This window comes from Artibeus jamaicensis, unplaced genomic scaffold, assembly GCF_021234435.1.
Source record: "Artibeus jamaicensis isolate MK-2021 breed Jamaican fruit bat unplaced genomic scaffold, CSHL_Jam_final scaffold_1019, whole genome shotgun sequence".
Taxonomy (NCBI): Eukaryota; Metazoa; Chordata; class Mammalia; order Chiroptera; family Phyllostomidae; genus Artibeus; species Artibeus jamaicensis.
In genome coordinates this window covers 2234850-2256733 of record NW_026522025.1, presented here as the reverse complement: position 1 = coordinate 2256733, position 21884 = coordinate 2234850, and the positions used below count along the sequence as shown (strand labels likewise).

Genomic DNA, 21884 nt, shown 5'->3' with positions numbered 1-21884 from the left:
AGAAAGAAGATGGTGTGAAGACACGGGAAGAACACCACCTGCAAGCCCAGGAATGCCTGAGGCTCCCAGAAGCTAGGGGAGAGGAATGGAAAAGACTCCCCCATCCCTCAGAAGGAACCAACTGATTTCAGGCTTCTAGCATTTGGAAGTGTGAGATAATAAATTTCTGTTGTTCAAGCCACACAACAGTACTTTGCTATGGGAGCATCTGGAAACTAATACACTAGCAATCAGTGGATGCTCCCCAGAGCAGCGGGCTTCAGCATTCATTTCTACTCATTTTTGGTCTCTGTAGATTTCACTTTCTCAACAGTGCAACTCTGCATTCCAAGGTACATTTTTAAAAAATATTTTATCCAGTAAATTGTTTTATTTTGGAAAGATTTTCCAGAAAATCTAGTCTTCAATTTGTTGATGAAAGACCACTTGACTGTTCTACAATAACTTTCTGAAAATGGTGTTTGGTTTCTCTCAGGTACTTATTAGTTTCCAAGCCTAATTTATTATTTCTTTTATGCCTTCATTATGCCTCATATCCTATTATACTCTGTATATGGTATTTTTCTCATTAAATTGCTAGTTCTTTGAGGGCTGAGAGGGTGTGTTACCTTTTAACACTCAGTAGAAAAATACCTTTCATATAATAGGTATTTAATAAGTGTAGTTATTAAACTGATTGTACTTGTATATATATAGGTTAGATGCATGGGTGTGTAAGTTGTGTGAAGTGATGACTTTAAGTCTTAATTCAAAGTTTTTATTCTTAATCCATAAATGTTTGTTACTGAAGTTTATGGTCACTTAAGAGGGATTTTCTTTTCTTCCCATTAATATAACTAAAAGTTTCAGGTGTGTGGCCTTCCAAGTCTCCTAGAGTATGAAATAACTTGCTAATAAATATTATTTCTAGTTATTATAACCCTATAAAGTAAATATTATTGTCCCCACTTTACAAATGAGGAAATGAGGGTCATAAAGATTAAGTGGCTGTTTCAGGTGAGATACACAGCCCTGGCAGGTGCAGCTCAGTGGACTGAGTGAGGGCTGCATACCAGAGTCACCAGTTTGATTCCCAATCAGGGCACATGACTGGGTTGCGGGCCAGGTCCCCAGTAGTGGGTGTGTGAGAGTCAACCACACATTGATAGTTCTCTCCTTTTCCTTCCCTTCTCCTCCCTCTAAAAATAAATAAGTAAAATCTTTAAAAAAATAAAGTAGCTTATAAAAAAGGTGATATATGTAGTAAATACCAGAGTTCGAAATAAAGTTTCTTTGGCTCTAAAGCTATCTATTCATTCTCCTACATTGACTACTTACTACCCATTTCCTGATGTAGTAATTGGGAAACTTCTAGGTATTTTTTTATTCCCACTTGAATCAGCTATCATGTCATTTACTCCAAAATAGTGAGAGCTAATGTCCATGCAGTCACTTTCCATTGTCCACCTGTTGTATTTGTCAGATACAGACAATCTCAGAGAGTACATGCTAGAAAAACAGCCAATTATTTTAAAGGGAACTTTCCTTTATTTTCTCAGTAAGGGAAGTTTTCCATATCATTATTCTCCTAATAGGATTTTCCTTAATAAGGCTGCTATTTTGGTGCAATCTGTACCACATATAGCCATGTATTAGCTCTCACCTTGGTTGCATTCCAGTTGTTATATGTATACCATACATAAACTTTCTTTACCCAAATAGTTTTTAAGCTCCTTGAGGTCAAAAATGGTTTTCTGGGGTTTTTTTTTTGTATTCCTTATAACAATAGATGCCACTTATTAAAGGCTTACTGAATACCAGGACATCTATACACATTTCCTTTATTATTTACAATAACATGGAAAATTAAGTATTATTACCTCCACTTACAGATGTGGAAAGTCTTGCATATAATTAGTTCCAAGATTATAAATGTATTAAGTGACTATAATGATGGGTCCTTAATGTGGGATTGTTGAGTTGACTGAAATTTCCCTGAGAGAGCTTTCCATCTGGCCATGACGGAGTAAAAACAAACAAACAAATAAGGGCTTGTATCCTTATGCTATAAATGACCAGCCTGTGACCATGGGCAAGTTATAAAGCATCATTAAATCTGAGTTTCCTTATTTGTAAACTGGGAGAATAAAGCCCAATCCATAAAGGGGTTATACATATTATATTAAATTAGGTAATATAGAAAGAAAATGATAAATATTGATTTATTAACATAATGTATTTTGTTTCTTTTCTCTCTTACTGAAATGTAAGCTGAATTAATATAAATATAAATTAAGAAGTACCAAAAAGGACATTCATTAAAATATGTCCTATTTTTCTTGGTATGCATACAGTTTAATAGCCTACTAATTGATGATAAAATTCAATATAATGCAGCACATTTTATATGCTAACATGTAACTACATTAAAATATCTTCAGAAAATCCTGTCAGATCGATTACTATCCTACTTTCTTAGTAGAGACCCACTTGTTTTTTAGGATGTTCAGATCCCTTTCCTAAATATTTAGGACTTTATTTTCTATAATATTGGATAAGAAATCAGTAGTAATCTTTTAATCTAATAGAAAGAGATTTAAACCTTTTGTCCTTACCACTATTCCCCAAATTAATAGACCATCTTCCTGTAAGACAATTTTTCTGTTGGTTGATTTACTATCATTATTGTTCTGAACTTGAATATTATGTCTGAATGTTATGTTTTGATCTCATTTCTCTTCGGGCTGTTCTGTTTATGAATACAGGGAAACCTCCCACTGACCAAGCAGAGTTCTATAGCTTAAATCTACATATATAAACTCAAAATAATGACGTAAAATGTTACTATACTGAAATGTTAAATTAAACTTCCATTGATTCTAAATACTATGTTTTTTAAAAAAAGTGTTACTAAAATTTCCCAGATCTTCATCCTTGTCATTCCAGACAGAATATTTTCCTTAGAAAGCACTGATCTTTAAAGTTATTTTATGTTGTTAAGCTACAAGTTTTATTTGCTAATCTTAGGGTATGGTACAAGATCTTTCAATGGGATAAATAAACTAAAAAGGTACTCCGGAGTACTATGTGGGGGAAGTTTTAAAAATTAGAGTGTTAATAGGTTGCTGTTATGTTTTTAAGATATTAGTCATATTTTGAAGAACTGTGCATTTTGAATCTCTAAGGCATGATACATTAACCTTTTGTAAAAAAAAATTGGAAGCCATCGTGTATTTTCAGCTGATGTTCTTATGTACAGTTCTTTTATATTGCCACATTAATATTTTCCACATGACATCTGTGACGTCCCTCTGGATGCAACATGTACTTGTTCCTTTTTTTAACTGTCTTTGCACAAAGTTATTTGCTTTTCCAGTAGGTACATGGTATAGCTTAAAAAACTAAGCAATTTAAACTAGCCCGAAGTCATTTTGATCACTCTTAAGAAAATGAGCATTTGGTCAGTTCTGTGTTCTTTCCCATGTGGCCCTGCTCAGGCTTCATATTAAACAGCCCCTCAGCATAGACCACATGCCCAGCTGCATCCACTCATCATTTTAGAATGGTGCTGAACTTGCTATTTTGGGGCAGAATGTGTGTGTCTATTGTATTTGAGTAAAACACATATATATAATTTAAAAGTAAGACCATCAACAGTAAGTGGTTATTTTCTAGTTATGTGTTTTAAAAGCATTATCCAAGTGAAATGGTAAAAACATCACTGGAAACTGTAAAATTACCCATACCAAGAAAATTAATTTGTTTATATCTTCCATGATAGTGTCTAAAAAAATTTTTGTTTTGGTCTTACTTGCCCTGCTTTTGAATTCTTGGACAAATATCTTTTACTGGTCTTGTTTTGTCCTTGATTTTGGATTATTTAGCAAATTGCCCATCATGTAATTAATATGAAATTAACTTACAGGCATGGCTACCTAAAACGTTTAAAATATCCATTCTTCCCTCATGCTGCTATCGCAATTCTATTTCTAATATTTTAAAATTGATCACCTTAGTTGTGAATGTTAAGAGGCCTTTGTATATATCTGCTCCATGACAAGAATTTGAAACAAAACTTAGGTAGAGCTAGGACCTGCATCAGTGTTTTCAGTTCTAAGATTTTAATTTATTGTTCTTCCTTGGATCATTAATGAAAATTGTCTCAACTATATTTAAAAATTCTCAGCTTATACTTCTGTAGCAGATCATAATTTAACATCTTAAAAACAGTAATGTTAAGTGAACTGGTACTATTTGTTCAAAATATCTATTTGCTCAGTACTGCACTTTAGTAAGAACTATCTAAACATACACATATGTACACAAAAATACTCATATAGGACAAAATATTATTTTCATTACCAAATATTAACTAAATGCTCATAGATGAACATAGAAAAGTCTGGTCTCTGTGTCAAGTGTCAAAAGTAATAATAATAATCACTACAATTAAAATAGATCATTTACCAGCAGAAGTAATTTATTTAAAAAAAAGCATTGCTTTGGATTTGCTATCATAGTTCTCTCCATATTTTTCTATAAGTACCTACATTTTAACATTTTTTTAGTTAAAACAATTAGCCTCATCTTAATATGGCAAATTAAAATACATTAAATTATTTTATTTTTAAAAAGTATTTTCCAAAGACCAGAAATTACATTTAAGATTTTAAAAATCTTGACTGTGTGCTGAAAATCTCAGCATATGTCAAAATACTAAATACATTTTAAGATGCCAACAAATTTATATCCAAAACATAAATACACACTTGCAACAGCTTAACACCTATACTTAGTTCACTTTATTTTAAATAAAATACAGGCTGAATACTTGCACTCATAGGCCTATGGTCAATTTAAATTAAAGAGAATAATAATTACCTTTTAGCATCACAAAATGTGATTTTTTTTTTGAGTTGAAGTAACGTTTGTGAGTAGAGAATAGATGGCAGAGGACGTAGTAATAAAGGAGAATTGGAAACCTCTTTCTACATGCTATTTTTGTTCATCACCTAAAATGTGAAGGCAAAAAGAGTAAAAAAAAATATATATATATATATATGGACAGCCAAAAATATAGGTGAGTGTAGTGAAGGTTTTTTTTTTAAATGACTGGTTTAATTATATTTTACTTAACATTGAGAAAGAGACTCTGAAATGATCAACTACCTTTATATTTCATGATGATTGTTATATAATATTATCTTTCACAGTTAAAAATCATACCACACTATACACTATTGCTTATCTGAATATTGGGATAGAGAACATTATACTATTAATCATCAGTAAATGTTGCTCAATTTAATAAATTGATACCATTTATTCTCCTAATATGTGAAGTTTTAAACTTTTCATCTTGAATCATCACTACTCTATAATAACTGATTTACAAATTGATGATTCTAGGCCTTTCAAGTGTTAACGTTCATTCATATTGGTTCTAAACTTTGACAAAAGAAGAAATGCATGTTTCTTTTCAAATGGCCTGTATAAGTTAGGTCTGAGGTTCTTGAATTAGCAGAATGGGCATCAGAATGCTGCTGCATCTCTCAGGACAGTCACTTCTTGTTAAAAAAACATCTGAAAGAGAAAAATGTGAAACAAGAACTATTTGGGCCCAAGTGGTTTTTTACCATAGTCCCAAAACATAAGGGAAGGAAATATTGTTACATTAGCTGTACACGGAATAGCCAAATTACAGAATAATTAGTCCTAAAGACCAGTAAATTACATTTTACTTTAGGAAATCATGTTTCCAAAGCATAAATTTTAAACTCAGGGCAGACTTCTTCTACTAGCAAGTTGCGTAAACTGTACACTTAGAAGAAACAGAGGTGTGGACTGTATTTTAATATGGGTGTAATAATTTTGTTGCATTTCTAAATTAAAACTCTAACAGTAAAAGATGTCAGTTTTATATGTAAACTTTCACTATTCACGCAATTTATCTGAAAAACTAAGGCATATAACTAAAAGAAAATTAGCACGATACTGCTCTATATGGTCAAGATAAAGTTATCACTTTTTTCTAAGTAAGTACTGTACTGATGAATGTGAAGAAAAGCTGAAACTCTGTCTCCAAACATTTCTATGGAGATTTTTGAGCTATCCACATAATCCGTAAACTACCCCATTATTCTGATGTTAAGAGACAATACTGTTCTATTAATACAAATTTGAATGCATCTGGGATCCTGCTAAATTATTCCTTCTTTCACAGTAGTGGTTATATGTAGGATTTCTTTAAAGTGCTCAAAAGAAATGGCCGGTAGTTTGGATAAGGATCGGTGGTTTTTAAATTTCTTCCCCCAAAGAGCTGATATTTTGGCTAACTAGGTTTTTTTTTGGGGGGGGAGTGAGAGAAGAGAAAAGAGCTGTATATAGAATTATTGAATAGGCCTACACTAAAATTCTTCCTTGATCAATGAGGGTGGGGGTGGAGAGAGGTGAGGTGCAATAGCTGAAGTGTAGTAATTTCTGTGTAACTTTAAAAAAAGTACAAACTCTCCTCCTGCCCCACCTCGCCCCCTCCTCGTCTGTGCTGGTACCTCTGGATGGTTCAGAGGCCATTTTAGAACTCAGGAAGCAAAATATGACTTACACTTGTGCTTTTGCAGGTGCTGTGGGGGCAAGGATAACCTTTGCTTGCTTGCCGGGTGGGTTACCATGCTGTTATGTAATGTCTTTGAGGATTAAAAACGGCACAGAAAATTCCAAACCCACATCCTAACACCTGAAGCTCACACAATGTTTCTATAGCAGATGGTAAAAACATTTCACTCTAACCTTAATTTACCAAATTAATACTCAGATCTGGGGGTAGAGGTTACTCATTTGAGGCATCGCTGAAGATCCATACTCGATTTTCGGATCTATTGTGGGTTGAAAAACCAAGAAGACGCCTTTAGGTATTTTGCGCACCCCAGCCCCACACAAAGTCACTGTGGGCCTACAATTCTCGGTGTTTCACTCTGAGGGTCTTTTCAAATGAACGTGCATATTCAGTCCTGGACGTTTAGTAATTCATGGGAGCAACGGCAACACAGTAGGGGATCTTCATGAATAGCGTAAGGGCTGAGAAGCCTGAGAGGTATTTGCCTCCACGCATTTGGACGCGAGGCTCGGAGCCCGGCTGTCCTCAGCTGTCACGGAGAGGGGGGTGGGGGAGGAGGAGGGCGTGCTGGCGTTGGCACCGGGCTTGGTGTTGCTCCAGCCGCCGCGCCGCGTCCCGCCGCCAGCTCACCTCTGCAGAGAGCGAGGCAACCACCCGCCCGCCGCCCCCGCTCCCACGTCACCCTTGGGCCCCGGTCCTCGGCGCAGGTCGCCGGGGACCATCCAGTGGGATGGCCGCCGCCTCCCCCTGGACTGCTGCGTGAGGGCCGAGGCCGGGGGACCCCTGCCGCCCCGGTAGCCCGCAGCTCCCGGGGTGCTGCTGCGGCGGCGGCCGGGAGGCGCCGGCCCGCTCCTCTTCCCCGCCCCCAGCTCCCGCCTCCTGCCCGCCGCGGAGCGCCCGCTCTCCGCAGCGGGCTGGGGCGGCGGCGCACTCACTCACTCCGAGGGCGCCTCCAAGGTTACCCGCAGGGTGGGGGCTGGGGCAGGCTTCGGCCACTGGCCTCCTCCTCCTCCTCGCCGTGCCCAGCCTCCGCGTTCCTATCGCTGCGACCCTTGCGCCGCTCGGCGGCTTCTGGGACCCGTACCCCAAAGCAGAAGAGGCTCCGAAGTCCCGGGAGGGAAGCCCAGCTGGGAGGCAGACAGGCGTCAGGGCGGGGGACGGCGGTGGTTGGGTCTGGGTGCCCGGAGAGCAAGGTCAGGCGAGGTCTCGGCCAGAGGGGGCTGCGGCTGCGGCGGGGGCGCTGCGCCGCGAAGGCCGGGCCGGTGGGCAGCGAGCGGGGGCTGCAGGCAGCGGCGAGGCGCCCGAGGCGCCCCGGGCCCAATGGGGGGCAGAGACAAGCGGGCGGCCAAACCTGCCGAGGAAACTAACTAAATAAAAAGAGACTGTTATTTAAGGCGCGGAAATTTGAAATATTTGGACAGGAAGAGAAAAGAAAAGAAACCTTAGCGAGGGAGGGAAAAGAAAAAAAAAAAAAAAACGCGAGCTAACGGTTTTGAAACTCCCCCACCCCCACCACGGGCTTTTCTGCGCGCCCTGCGGGAGCTCTGGGCTCCAGCTTCTTGACTAGGGATCAGGGAGCTGCGTGCAGTTGGGTTCTGGACAGTCTCGAAGGGACAGAAGGATGTCTTCACAGCCCCTCCAGACCAGAGGGAGCTTGGGTTGGCTGTGGGTAGATTTTTACCCCGGGGCTCAGGCTGGAACATTGTCTCCTGCCTCTCACTAGATCCCTTCGTGGACCTGTTTGTGTGCGTGAATATGTGTGTGTGTTTGTGTTTGTGTGTGTGTTTTGAACTGCCGAATAAAATCTAGACTGTCTCTTAGAGACCAAGAGAGGGACTCCCCCCCCCCCCCCCATCTGCCCCCGGAGCCATTTGATGAAGGTCACTTAGCGAAGTCAGGAAGGCTGAGAATACGACCCTTTCTCGCTCCAGCGCTGTGATCTTGCAGCGCTTCTGGGCTGTTGCTTTTACTCCGGGCAAAAGCCGAAAGTACCTTTTTGGGAACTGAGATTTCGAAACCAGTCCCGGGCCACAGATTCCACAACGTCAGTCTGATAAACACCATAGGGGGAATTTGTAATACTGTGTTATCAGTTGAATTGCTTGCCCAGAGCAGGATTCTTTTATCAATCACCCAGCATTGTGTGTGTTGACGAGCTCATCGCACCATTTCAAGATGCGTAATGTTTTTGAGAAAACTGTTGATTCACTACCGGAATATGGAAAAATGAAGCTTGCCTAATGGCTTGGGGACTAGAACACTGACTGAGGTACAGGTAGTGCTCCCCTCCCCCAGGTGCAAGTCCGGATTCAGCTTGTACTGGGCACAGGCTGAGCCGGCGTTTCCCCCGACGTGGATGTGAACACAGTGGATAACCGAATTTAAGAGAGCATCTCTGTTAAGCATCTTCCATCCTTTTTATAGAGTCGTCCCCTGGGGCTCTGAACACTCTGTAAATTAGCACTTGCCTCTCTCCACTCAGAATCTGAATAAATTCGGACCCTTCCCCAACTCAGCTGGCTGCAAATTAGACCCCATTAAACTCACCAAAACCATTTCTTCTATCCTATACATTTCGGCATGTTTAAGAGTCTTACTGAATATTATCGAGGTTTTTGAGAGAATGAATAATGGCTTTTCACATTTCCTAGATGGGACCACATAACTCATTTCTAAAATACTTAAATTAGCAAAGCTATTTCCTGCGAAGAGCCAGAGAAATATGGTGATGTTTAATTCCTAGCTCCTTCTCCCTTTATTGTGCTCCTACCACCTAGGAACAAGGCGACTGCAGAGGTACTTCTTTTTAGCTTTATGAAAGTCCTATAACTTTATATTTGAAATCTCTAAAGAGCGATTTTAATACTGAGAGTTGGTGGATACTGAAAAGACCGTTAAACTTGACTTTAAATTAAAAAATATCCTTCCTTACTGTTGAAACTTGTAAGAAGGGTTTTTATTTTCTTAGCAATAGTCTTGTGTTTAGAAAATATTGTCCTTACTTAGGTAGTGTTTTGTACATTGTTACTAGTTTTAAAATCCACATATAACACGTTTTTCTTCAAAACCATCACAATTTCTACTTTCTTCTAAATTTCCTAAAATGTGTTTTAAAGTTAATTTCATGTTGCTGTCAAAAATTCATTTATCAGTAACTTGTGGTGAGAGGTGGCAGAAGTTGAAATCTTGTTGCATTTTACTGAGCGAAGGTGAGCTTTAATGCCAAATGAAAAATATTAAACTTTTTTCTCCTATATTCCTTTTATATTATCATGGAAAACAAATTATTGAAAGCCACTTGCCTGCAATCATTCCAGTCCTTGTCAGGGCAGGCATCCGAACCATGTCCTTCAATAAACCTTGAAGTATTTTGTTCTTTTTGGAGAGAGAGCAGGGAGCTTATGAAGCAGAAGGAAGAAACTTTCACATAAAATATCTTTGTTCATGTGGGAGATGATAAATGAAGTATTTATAAATTTATAAATGGTAACTGCATTGAAATCTTTTGGTTAAAACCTTTAATTAAAATGACAAAGTAAATAGTAGATGCTGGAAAACTCTCCTGGAAATTTGATATTTCTATTTCACTCCAAAATTATTCTTAAAAATATTTTATATGCCTTTAATAAAAAGTTTTGTGGTAACTGAGTACTTGATGTAGGAATAGCCTATTTATTTATTGTAAAAGTTTCTATGTTTATTACACTGCAGCCCCTAAATTACTTATGAAACTCATATGTAATTTATGTATTTTTCTTGCTGAGCTTTTTATCCCCTAAAGTTGATATTTGCATTATTTTAATACTTAAACATTTTGTAATTTTACATTTCTGTCATCCAGGGAGAAAAAGTCACTGTTGCATTTAGTATACTCACGGCATCATTTTAAAAAATTTATTAAGTAACCAACTGTTTCATTTGCGATTAAAAAACTCACCTAATAGGAAGCACTTTGAAGGTGAGTTTCCTTTACAAGTGTAGCTTTTAGAGCTAACATAATTGTTTTTAGATCGCTATTCTGAAACCTGTTTCTCAAATATTTAACTTAAGTTTGACAAAAAAGGGAGATTGAACATTAGAATAAATTCATGCTGAAATGATTTCAGGTTTGATCTTCAAAAAAAAAAGTTGTTCTTATCCTATTTTAAAGCAAAAATACAAGGCACTAAGTAAACTCTTTTGGGCGAAGCATCAGGAGAGGAAGAAAAGAATAACTGAATCCTCAAGAAAATATGTCTAGTTTTTCATCTGGTCCACGTTTTCTAATAGCAAGACAAAAACCATCGTGATATTCTAGCAAGTGGTAAATAATGTGGGGGTTATAGAGGAGTGGAAATCATAGAAAAACACTGTCCTGTTCTGCAAAAGTGTTTTATTAAGGCAAAAAAAGCAAAAGACAACCCACTTTTTAAAACAAAGTCTCCAAGTTGGGTATTGGGACTGGCAAAGAGAGAAGCAAGGAAAAAGTCAAGGAAAGATAAAATAATAAGACAAAGCTATTTGCAATTACATGTTAGAACTTAAAATTTTGTTGATGGAAAAGATGTTGCTTAAATATATTCATAAATCTGCAGTAAGATTTCCATTTAGCAGTTTCAGAAGATTTAAAAAGCTGCTTAAAATACAACAAAACTGAATTTTAGCATGGTATTAAAATTGGACGGCCAACCATTTAACTGACAAAATAGAAGGCAGTGTGGGAGACCCCTCCCCACATTCATTGTAGATTCTCAGCTCCCTCTGCCGGGTTTCCCTCCATCAGGCTAACGACCTCGTTTCTCCGGTAGAGCCTGGCCAAGTCGCAGGCGGTGTACCCCTTATGGTTCCGATGCCCCACTTTGCTGGCGGTGTGCTTCACAAGGAACTCCACCACCGGGAGGTGGCCTTCTTTGGCAGCCAAGTGCAAGGGCAGGTTCCCTTCATTATCCTCGATGTTAACATCAGCTTGAAACTCCAGCAAAGTCTGTAACGTGTCCAGGAAACCTGCTCTGGCAGCATCATGAATGACAGCGAAACCAGTTCCGTCTTTCAAATTGGGATTTGCACCTCTAAGTAGTAGTCTCCTGGCAATCTCGGGATTTCCAAGTTTCATAACCTAGACAAGAAGAAAGGATGGTAACCTTTAAAATGCTCCTTTTGCAAGAATATATTAAAATATCTATCTTCCCTATTTTTGTAACTTTTTGGTGAAGGAGTACTCGGGAAAGACTCATATTATGGAGCTTGAATGACTCAGTTGCAGGAAGGAAACTTATACAAATTGAGCTGCTGTGGTGAAATATCTTAGATGGGCCCCAAAGTAGTAGGATATATTGATCAATAAAATAAAACTAGTCCAAACTGTATAAAATTCACTCACAACTCAGTTCTCTATCTTCCACGAAGAGTTGTATAATTTTATAAATTTATTAAAATAAAAGAAATTAAATTTGATATTTAAATAAGAGACTCCTTCTCTGCTTGTTCATACTCATGAAATGTACCTAGAATATTTATTCTGGAAAGTAAAATGTGGGCAAAATTTATTTTCTAAATAGTTACTGAAAAGGAGAGTGAGTTTCTTTAAATTCCCAAAGAAGTATCAGACTCCATCACCTAGTGTAAAAACGATCTATTCAAATATCCAGACGTGATTTTCTTAAATGATTAATTTTCACAAGCTCTCTCCCAAAAGATAGTGCCAAATTTCCAAGTGTTTTTAAAAATATTTTTCCTTGCAAGTTACCATATATTAGCTCATAAGTGTATTCAGTCCTTAGAATCCTTCACTTGATATTTTAAAATGTTATTGATTATTAAGGTGTTAAATAAGTAAGTGTTCTACACAGTTTATAATATTGATTTATCTAAAACTAAGTTCGTGATATGCCATGTATTAGATAGGAAATGATTGTATATCAACTGCTCTCGAAAAGAATGAAACAGTCATCCTACCATGTTATTTACTGTTTCTTAAAGTTCTGACTAGCCTCCTGATTATCAAGTGAGCAAAGAAGAGAAAATAAGATATTTAATGTGTATTTTGAGACACAGACAGCTTTGTCTGTGGTTTAAGCCCATTTAATAATCAACTGGTGATCCCATCTTATTTCCTTTTGCAGTTATTGTCAGGCATTTAGGAATAGCTATTTGTAAACTGCCAACACTTTAAAAGCCAGAAAGTGGTATTAAAATGTGCTGTCAATGTACAGATAATTCATATGATAAAGACTTATCTCCTGTTGTTTGGATATATTTCACTGTACTAAGAGGTCTCTATTATGCTCTCATAATTATAAAATATCTTGAAGAGCAGCATGCAGTTATACAATACATATAATTTAGTTTTGAAAAAATAGTCTGATTAACATGCCAGAAAATTTCATTATTTTAACCAGTTTCACTTATATTTAGGTATACTTGTAACACTATAGATTTATAATAAATAGATTGCATACTAGACACATACTTGTGAAATTAAATAAAATCCATTGGAAAATACATACAGAGTTGATCTATCCCTTTAAAATGTTTGTTTTTAAAAATAATCACAAATTAGGTAATATAATGAAATATATTTAGAGTGAATAATGTTTTAGAAATGCGAAGTGTATAGATAGTCAAGATATTAAGCTTCCCTGTTGACAAAACCCTGGTGGCTTTCAGCCCTTCCTTTGGGGTAATGGTAAAAATGATACATAAATTATTTTTCAAGAACTTCAATGAAATATAGTTTTTGGTTATTAAAAATCAATACAATCTAATTTTTGCCACAACTGCATCTAAAGAGTTAGTCACATTTAAGGACCTGGACTGGGAAAAATAAGGAACAGACACTTTGGATCTTCGTAAAGCAAATGCACGATTAAGGCCTTTGATACTATCCTGATTGAAAAGCTTACTCCAGGCAAAGGGGAAAAAACTTTTACAACTGAGTTAATAAACATAAATGTCGAAGGAAATTTGCCATCTTTCACAGAAAATAATAGTAATATTGGAAATTGTTTTAAAAGAAAGTTCTTTCTTGAGTTATGACACAACCTCAGAGGGATTATACATACTGAAAATAAGCCTTGAGACTCCTGTTTGTGTGTGTTTCATTATATGTACAAGGACTAAGCCACAATAAGTGGGTGTTAGTATCCTGATAAGTGTGTTTAATATGAACAAGATTGCAGAATTTTATTTAAAATGTTTGTCAAAACAATTTTTTTCAGTATTAATCTACCAGTCTTCCTGTTCGTCAGAAATCCTGTAAGATCTTATTCTGAACATGGGTTAAGTGGTTCATTGTTTGTGAGATTTATATAATCTTTTAGTTTTCAATAGAAAACTTTCAAATATATTAAATTTGTGGCACTGGTATTATTATCAAATCTGGTAAGTAGAAAAAGAAATTTTTTTCCCATTTAATGTACATGAAACAACAAGATGAATTATTTAATATCTACGCATAACCTTCCACACTACTGAACATTTTGCAAGGTCAGTGTATTCTGATTTAAAACACATAGTCTGTACGGTCTTTGTCAGTTAATAGTATATCTCCTGCCACTGAAATGTCTAATTCTTGTAACTAAAACACAGCACTCAAAAAACCCTCTCCCCAGTTTTCAGTACTTCAAGTGTGGCATTTCCGAATACTAATAGCTCATAAGAATATCATCAGGACTCTAATGAAGCATCTATTTGAGACCATTTTTTCATTTTTTTTTCTGTTCTAAGCCTTTCAACTAAGTTACATGATAGCGCTCAGAGGAGGAAAAAAATGATCAGGTACGATACTTGGCAGCTGGATATGTTTCATTTGTTGCTTGTAAATTTAATTACTAAAATTTAGAAGATACCACGGCATGACCACAGAGACAAAAACATAAACTGAGCTCTGATTAGAAAATACAACTTTTTATCCCTCCTCAATCCTGAATGGGTTGATGGTCTTACATTAACTGTGAAATGTACATCCTGTCCCCGTGCCCAGTCCACCTATTCCAAACCAGGAAAGGTCGTTTGTCAAAACTGGAAGAATTTGAAGGAAAAACACCCTCGCCAGTAGTCAAGAAAATTAACGTTAAAGTCAATTATTGGAACACAGTACGGAAACCACTAATAGCAGTGTATTTACTTCAAACAATAATCATAATAATGTGTTTACAGAGCTGTCTACCCCCCCCCCCCAAAAAAAAACCCTCGGCGTTGCTACGATTACTTTCAAATCCTCACCGTCACAAAAACATTACAAAAATTAAGACCAAACCTGGAACCCACTTGATATCGAGGATGTTATTGGATTTGACGAGTTTGTTCAAAGTACGTCATTTTGGGGAGTTGGATCCATTTAAAGATATAAAATATGGCAACCAACTAGGTTTAAAAACAGTGAAATTTTGTACCCCTGAAAGCTTTAAAGCTGTTATTCTAGAGACCCGGGTCACGTAGGCAACATTATTGACCTGTTTTCCCCACCTCTCTGGATACCAACCTGCAGCGCAGTCCTTCCAAATCCATTTTGTGCATTGACGTTTACATTATTTTGCAACAAACTAGTAAGTTGTTCTAGGTCCCCCCTGGCAGCTGCGGACGCCAACTCGTTCCCCCAAGGTTCGGCCATTCTTTAGGGTCCTGACGATCGGGAAAAGATGAATTAGTTGTTTATCTTTTTTCCCTTTCTTTTGCTCCTAACCAGGCTGCATGATGGCATCGGAGACTGACAGAAGGACTGGGATGGTTAATCTGGAGTAGAGCTTGGTAGTAAATACTAGTAAGATCAGCCTGCCAAAAGCCCGCCCCTCGGTTCACACGTGATTATTCAGCAAAACTGAGCCATTGGAGAGGGGCTCCGCTCCTTGCTTTTTAGCTTAACCCCTATGAAGAATCCTGGTGATTGAACAGAGACACACAGACACATTCCTGGTAAATGAGCCTGGATGTAAAATGTAGGCAGAACTGTCACTACAACACAACAGATCTCTGCGAGGAATGTGCGGAGGCTTAAGGGACTAGATCAGGGAGAAAATACCGCGAAAGAAAAGAGTTTTTTTTTGGGGGGGGGCGCGGGGGAGGCATTAACCCACCCTGGTTCCCGGTGACTTGAGCCGCGCGAGCCAGAACTGCAGGGGCAGGTCCGCGGAGAGGCTCGGTCTCCATCCGTCACGCCCGAAGGGGTAGTCCTCAGTCCGCGGCGGCTGGGAGAGCGCAGCTGTAGCTGGATGCTGACGTACTCCGGGGGGTTAAAGATGATCGCCAAAGGCGAACGGGAGTAGTAGTTCCGTGGCCCTCAAGTTATAGGTCGTAACGACTCCTCATTGGCCTCAGCGTCTCCGGAGGAGCCTTAATGAGCGCCCGGGCTAACGCCGCGCGGGAAGGCTTCGGAGCCCGCCCGCCGGGCCACCGCAGCCCCGCCGAGCCTCGCAGGCTGTGGGAGCCAGCCTCGGCGCGCGTCTTCGGAGACCGCCGGGCGCCCGGCGGGCCGCGGGCGAGCGGGTCATGCCGACCCCGCCGGGATGCGGGGCTTCCAGCAGCGAGAGGGAGGGAGAGCGGTGCGGGAAGTGTCTACGGAGCTCGGGCTGCTGGGGCAGCGCGTGGCAGCATCGCGGCTGCACCGGGCAGCCCGCCGGTGAGTTCCCGCCTACGACCGGGCCCGCTGAGACTTCCTCCTGCGGACGCTCCCGGAGCCGCCGCCGCCGGTTTTCAGAGGGCCTGCGGAGATCGGGGGGCTCCTGGAAGGTCGGCCACGCTCCGAGTGCGGGGAGTCACCGCGGTCCCTGGACGCCGCCGGCCCCGCCGCCCTCTCGGCGAGCTCCCTGGAGCTCCGGCGCCCCGTGCCACTTGGCCAGCCTCTCCGTGCCCCGGCCTCTGCTCCCAGCTCGTTTCACCGGCAGGACAGCGGCCGCCAGCCAGCCGTGACCTCGAGCCCAACTGGGTAGCACAGCTTCCTTCCGAGCCGCAGCGCTCTCAGTGACAGTTTCTTTTGTAGCTGCTCTCCCCCAAATCGCCGGTCCCTGCTTCCTTCACTCCTACAGACACTTGAGAGTTGTCCCCCTTTTTGCTCTTTTTCTTCCTTCCTTCCTTTGCTTCTTTTTTCGCTCAAACAATTGCTGCCTCTGTTGCCGTTGCAGAGACGGTGCCGGTTTCTTCTCCCTTTTTTCCGACCTCATCAGCTTTTTTTGAAAAGAAAAAAATTGAGCGCTTTTTGAGTTGAAAAACCCGCCCCCATTTTAACGGCAGAATTTTAAGGAGGCTCCGCGGAGTTGCAGCTCCGCGGGAGCGGGAAGGCCGGGCGCCGCCCACGCCCCGCCCTCCGCCCTGGTGGCGCTCTCGCCCTCGCGCCGCCTCGCGCTCCGCCCCCGGCCCGGCGTCTGGACTCCCGCCTCCTCGCTCCCCTCCTCCTTCCCTGGGTCTCTCGCTCTGCTCCCACCCGCCTGCCCCGCGGCCTTCTTCCGCGGGCCCGCGCAAAAGAGTTGACGACGTGAAACCCCGGGCAGCCGCGAGCCGAGGGGGGCAGCGCGGGAGGGAAAGAGGCCTGTTAATTAACGCGGTTGCCTAGAGCCACAGGGCCTTAGGGGCTGGGCGCCGCGGGCTGCTGGAAGGCGGAGAGCCAGGCGGCCTCTGCGCTCCCCTGCCAGGCTCTCAAAGATCCGGCGGCCAGGCCTGCGCTGCAGCCTCTTCTGCGGCTCACGCCGTGTAAACTTGGCCTCCTTTTTTCTGCGGGCCCTGGCCTCGCACCTGCCAGATCGACCCAGGACCGCGGGGGCAGAGGTGCCCTGGGGGTGGAGGGAGAGACCCGGACTGACAGCAACTACAGTGCTCAGCAAAAGTCTTTTATAGAGTGGTTTTTGAGAGTACTAAAGGCATGGTATGTAGGTAAGAAATCATGACGAACTCTGAAACCTTAATGTTCTACGGACTCGAAACTGTGAAATATTCCATTTCTTCAGGGAAAGGGAGAAAAGCAATGAACTTTAAAGCACAACTTAATAAGTCTTGGGAAGGGTTTTCTAACAAGGCCACTTCTTTATTGGCCAAAGTTCTCACTTTGACTACGTAGATAGGGGCTTGTTTTGGGGGGTGGGATGTGGGGGTGGGGGAACGGGTGTCTAAATGTAAATCATTTATTTAAATTATCGGAGACAACAGTTCTCTCTGTACTTTTAAACTTCCTCTTTTAGCTGTGTGACATTAATTAACTACAGCTTTCTATATTTTTTGTTCTTAAAAATATCCAACACGGTTACATATGCATCCAGTGGTCAAAATGAAACCAAGCAAAAAATGACAAGTGGTCTAATTAGTACCGGCTTCTAGCAAGCATATCCTCAAGCAACATCTGTACTCAGCTCCTTGAAGTATACTGGGAATATTAGCCACAAAAACACACCAGAAACATCTGGATAATCATGTAGCAACAGACTGGCTGGTAGGTGTGTGTGTATGGGGTCGTGTAAACCAGGAGGAATTTGGCAGTGTTTTCTTTAACTGAATTGTTGAGAAAAAAAATAACCAGAGCTTTTTTCTTAGGTAACAAAACTTGAAATGTGAACCAAGCGTGAACTACACCATGGGAAATTAACTCTTTTCTTATACTTATTTAGACATTTTAAATAGAACATTTAGGATTCCATTTTCTCACCAGTAAATACCATAAATAATACAATTTACTTTTGACTGTTCTGGGGACTTACTGTGTAATTTTTTAGTGCAGCTGGAGGGTATGATGATATAGTAGCACTGTTGGTCTGGAAGAGATAATTGGCATTAATCCAATTATGAGAATTGCTTTCTAGCATTATTGTGGTTTCTTGCTAAGAGAAGATACTGTAATGAGGAGGAATGTTAAACTGTAACTCATTATAATGTATAGGTACACATGTTATAATTTTTGTGAAATAAAATACTTTTGGTTATTATCAGTAAATAAAATTTATGGCAATTTAAGAGGCATACAGTAGAGCTCAATTAAGATTTTTGCAGGTACCAAGCACTGAAATGATTTCGATATCTTACCATCTCACCTCATCTGTAAATAAAGTAAAAATAATACTAAACCAAAAAATGTGTAAAGAAATCCAACAAAGTTGCTTGTGCTGAAATATTAAATCCTTTAAGAAAGTTTTTTTTTTTTTTTTTTACTCTGGTGTAGCTAGTGCCCTAAAGCACATATATGCTTTGTCTGCTTATTTGCTTATTGAGCAGACTAGTGGTGGCACAGAGGTTTTAGCCTTAGCTCAGAGAGCATAAGTAAGTACTACAAAGTATCTCCAGTGAAAAATCTAATATTCATTGAGTGCCAGTTCACTGAAGTAGATTCAAAAGTATTTCTGCCCTCAGTAAGCTTACATTCTAACATGGTGTACAAGAAAGATGCACAACTAAGTACCTTTATATTGAAAATAGAGGTTTTTCTTATAGTAACGACATATTACTCAAACACTGGAAATAGAGGCTTTATAGTGGGATATTAAGTACTTACCATTATGAAATTTTTTCCAACAGTTCACATTCATTTTAAAGGGCTCGTAGAAATATAAATTAGTCAGATTACTTTGTGACTTTTCCTAATTGACTTAAGTGTGCACAGTTTCTGAATGATTGACTTTTAGAAATATGTGTATGGTATGTACAACTTCTTTACCTAGTTTCAAAGTCTTCCTCTGTTGTATTTATAGATCTAACAGAGGTGGAAAGTAGACTGGTACCCCCTGGGGGACCTTTTAATCATTTCATAATTGTGGCTTTGGTATTTTATTTCTGAGATTCAGCAGGCTTTTTCATGTGGGTACTCACATCACTTATGAAAGATTTTTGGTAAAGTAAGAAAAAAATCGCCCAGTAAGCAACTCAGAAGCTTAAACATATCAGCAATAATGAATATTTGTATGGTGTTTCATCGTTATAAAATATGATACACACATTATTTAATCTTTACAACAATTCTTTGAGGTGAAATAATTATTCTTGTCTTTTCAGGTGAAGGAATTGAGGCCTATAGAGATTGTAACTTAAAGCCAGTAAGTTGTGGATATATAATTTAAATTCAGATCTTGAGGCCCCAAATTTTATGCCTCTTTCATTACTTAAGAGTCCAGGATTAGGCACTAAACTCCTAAAGAATATTAAACCACTAGATGAAATATACTTTGATTACTTAAGTATGGATCTAACACTGTAGTAGTATTAATCTGTCCATGAATTATAATTGAATAATATTGTTAAAAACCTTAACTTAACCAAAGGATGAAGGTTAACATCACCAGTAATAAGTCATGTTGATATTTTGTGCTGAGAATACATCACCTTTGTGGTGTTCTTCCTCCAAATCCATAAACTCAGTGTAATTCAGAAAAAACATCAGAGAAACCCAAACCAAGGGACATTGTATAAAATTCCTAACCACTACACTTCACAAGTCAAGACTGAGGAAAATGTCACAGATTGGAAAAGGCTAATGAAACATGATGACTAAATATAATGTATGGTATTCTTGATTGGACCTGGAACAGAAAAAGGACATTAATATAAAAATCCAAATAGAATCTCCTGAATATAAGTAATAGTATAATACCAATGTTAATTTCTTAGTTTTGATAGCTGTTCCATGGTTGTGTAAGATGATAACATTAGAGGAAGCTGGATAAAGGTGTATAAGAATATTCTGTGCTATCTTTGCAACTGCTCTATAAAGTAAGATTATTTCAAATAAAAATTTAGCCTAATAACTACAAATAAACTTTACTATATATATTTTAGAGAAAGAAGGAAAAAAGTTTGTTTTAAAAGGGTAATGAATATCAGAGAACATGGAGATTCTAAAAAAAGATGTATACAGCATTTGAATTAGGCTGGGCTCTATGAGTTAATGTGGTAGACCAACTGTGAGAATGGTTAGATTAAAATAGTTTTTTTGGCCCTGGCTGGTGTTGCTCAGTGGATTGAGTGCCGGACTGTGAACCAAAGGGTCGCTGGTTTGATTCCCCGTTGGGGCACATTCTTGGGTTGTGGGCTGGGTCCCCGGTAAGTGTGTGTGTGAGAGGCAGCCACACGCTGTTGTTTTTCTCCTTCTCTTTCTCCTTCCCTTCCCCTCTGTCTAAAAATAAATAAATAAAATATTAAAAAGACATAAAGGAGTAAAAAATTATTTTTTGTTCATGTTTATGTACAGAGAATCTCTCTACATTTTTCCTCTGAGTATGTAACACTGAAATGAAATAGTTTCACTTAAGGGAGGAATTCTTGAGAAATGAAAAGTCAATTTTTTCCTTCTTAATTCAATATTTATTTTTCTTTCATTCTTCTTCCTGAAGTGGACAATTACTCTGGATACTGGCTATCCAACCATGAAGAGTTAGGTCATAGGGAAGAATCGGTTTTATTAGGAACTGTACAAACTTTGCAGCATGGAGGGTGAATTGCAGGGAGGCAACAGGGTAAGTGGAAAGAACACTAGTTTTGATCTAGGTCTGTCACTTTGTACCATGACTTTGGGAAAATTCTTAACCTCTCAAAGCAATTTTTTATGCTGTAAAATGGTGGTTGTAAGAATTAAATGAAATAAGTGTGTGAAGTACCTGTGCATTCTAAACATCCAATAAAAATTAATTCAAAAGTATTGGTTATTCTCTTAGAACTTTGCTATGTATGAACTATGGTGAATGTAAAAATATATGGGATGAAATGGTTTATAATCTCAAGGAACTTTCAACCTTTGAGGAGAGATTAAAACGTGCATAGGTGAAACAATTAGATAAAAAATTAACACATTTTATTAGAGCATTATATTGTGTTATAAGATAGTGAAAACAGTGAGTAGAAAGGAGAAGAATCTTATTAGCTTCAGTTTTATGAAAGAACTGGTCCTGAGAAAAGCATTTAGGAATTGGTATACAGAATAATAACAACTGATATGCTTAGAGAGTTTTAAGGTTTTTGAAATTTTCACAAGTATTATATTAATATTCACAATTACTCTCTGAGATAAGGTTTTATAAATCACATTTTAGAGATAAAGTAATTGAGACTCAAGTTTTTTTTGTTGTTAAGGGGAAGAGTTAGAACTCAAGTGTAGTGAATGCTGACTATGAAATATATGCTTATTTTGTAAAAATATTTTGTTTTCCATGCATTTTCTTAATTGTTTTCTCATCACCTGAAGTAGTCATGTGAGAAACTGAAGTCAGAGAGATAGTGACACATCTAATTCTCCCAGCAAATTAGTTGGGAAAGCATTACTAGAACCCATATGCCTGAAAGTCTAGGGTATTCTCATTTTTCTATATTACTGCAATGTTTTAATTTCCAGACAGCCAGAAGGGAG

The 21884-nt window shown here is 39.1% G+C and overlaps 1 protein-coding gene across 1 annotated transcript; it reads right to left on the bottom strand.

Annotated features, from left to right (window-relative positions):
• Positions 1 to 10947: 10947 nt before the first annotated feature.
• CDKN2C (cyclin dependent kinase inhibitor 2C) lies at positions 10948 to 16737 on the bottom strand. Its single transcript, XM_037148775.2, has 3 exons — positions 15649 to 16737; positions 15057 to 15196; positions 10948 to 11690 (listed from the first exon to the last, which is right to left on the bottom strand). The coding sequence occupies exons 2-3, from the start codon at positions 15183 to 15185 to the stop codon at positions 11313 to 11315; spliced, it is 507 nt and encodes a 168-aa protein (XP_037004670.1). The 5' UTR covers positions 15186 to 15196; positions 15649 to 16737; the 3' UTR covers positions 10948 to 11312.
• Positions 16738 to 21884: the final 5147 nt, after the last annotated feature.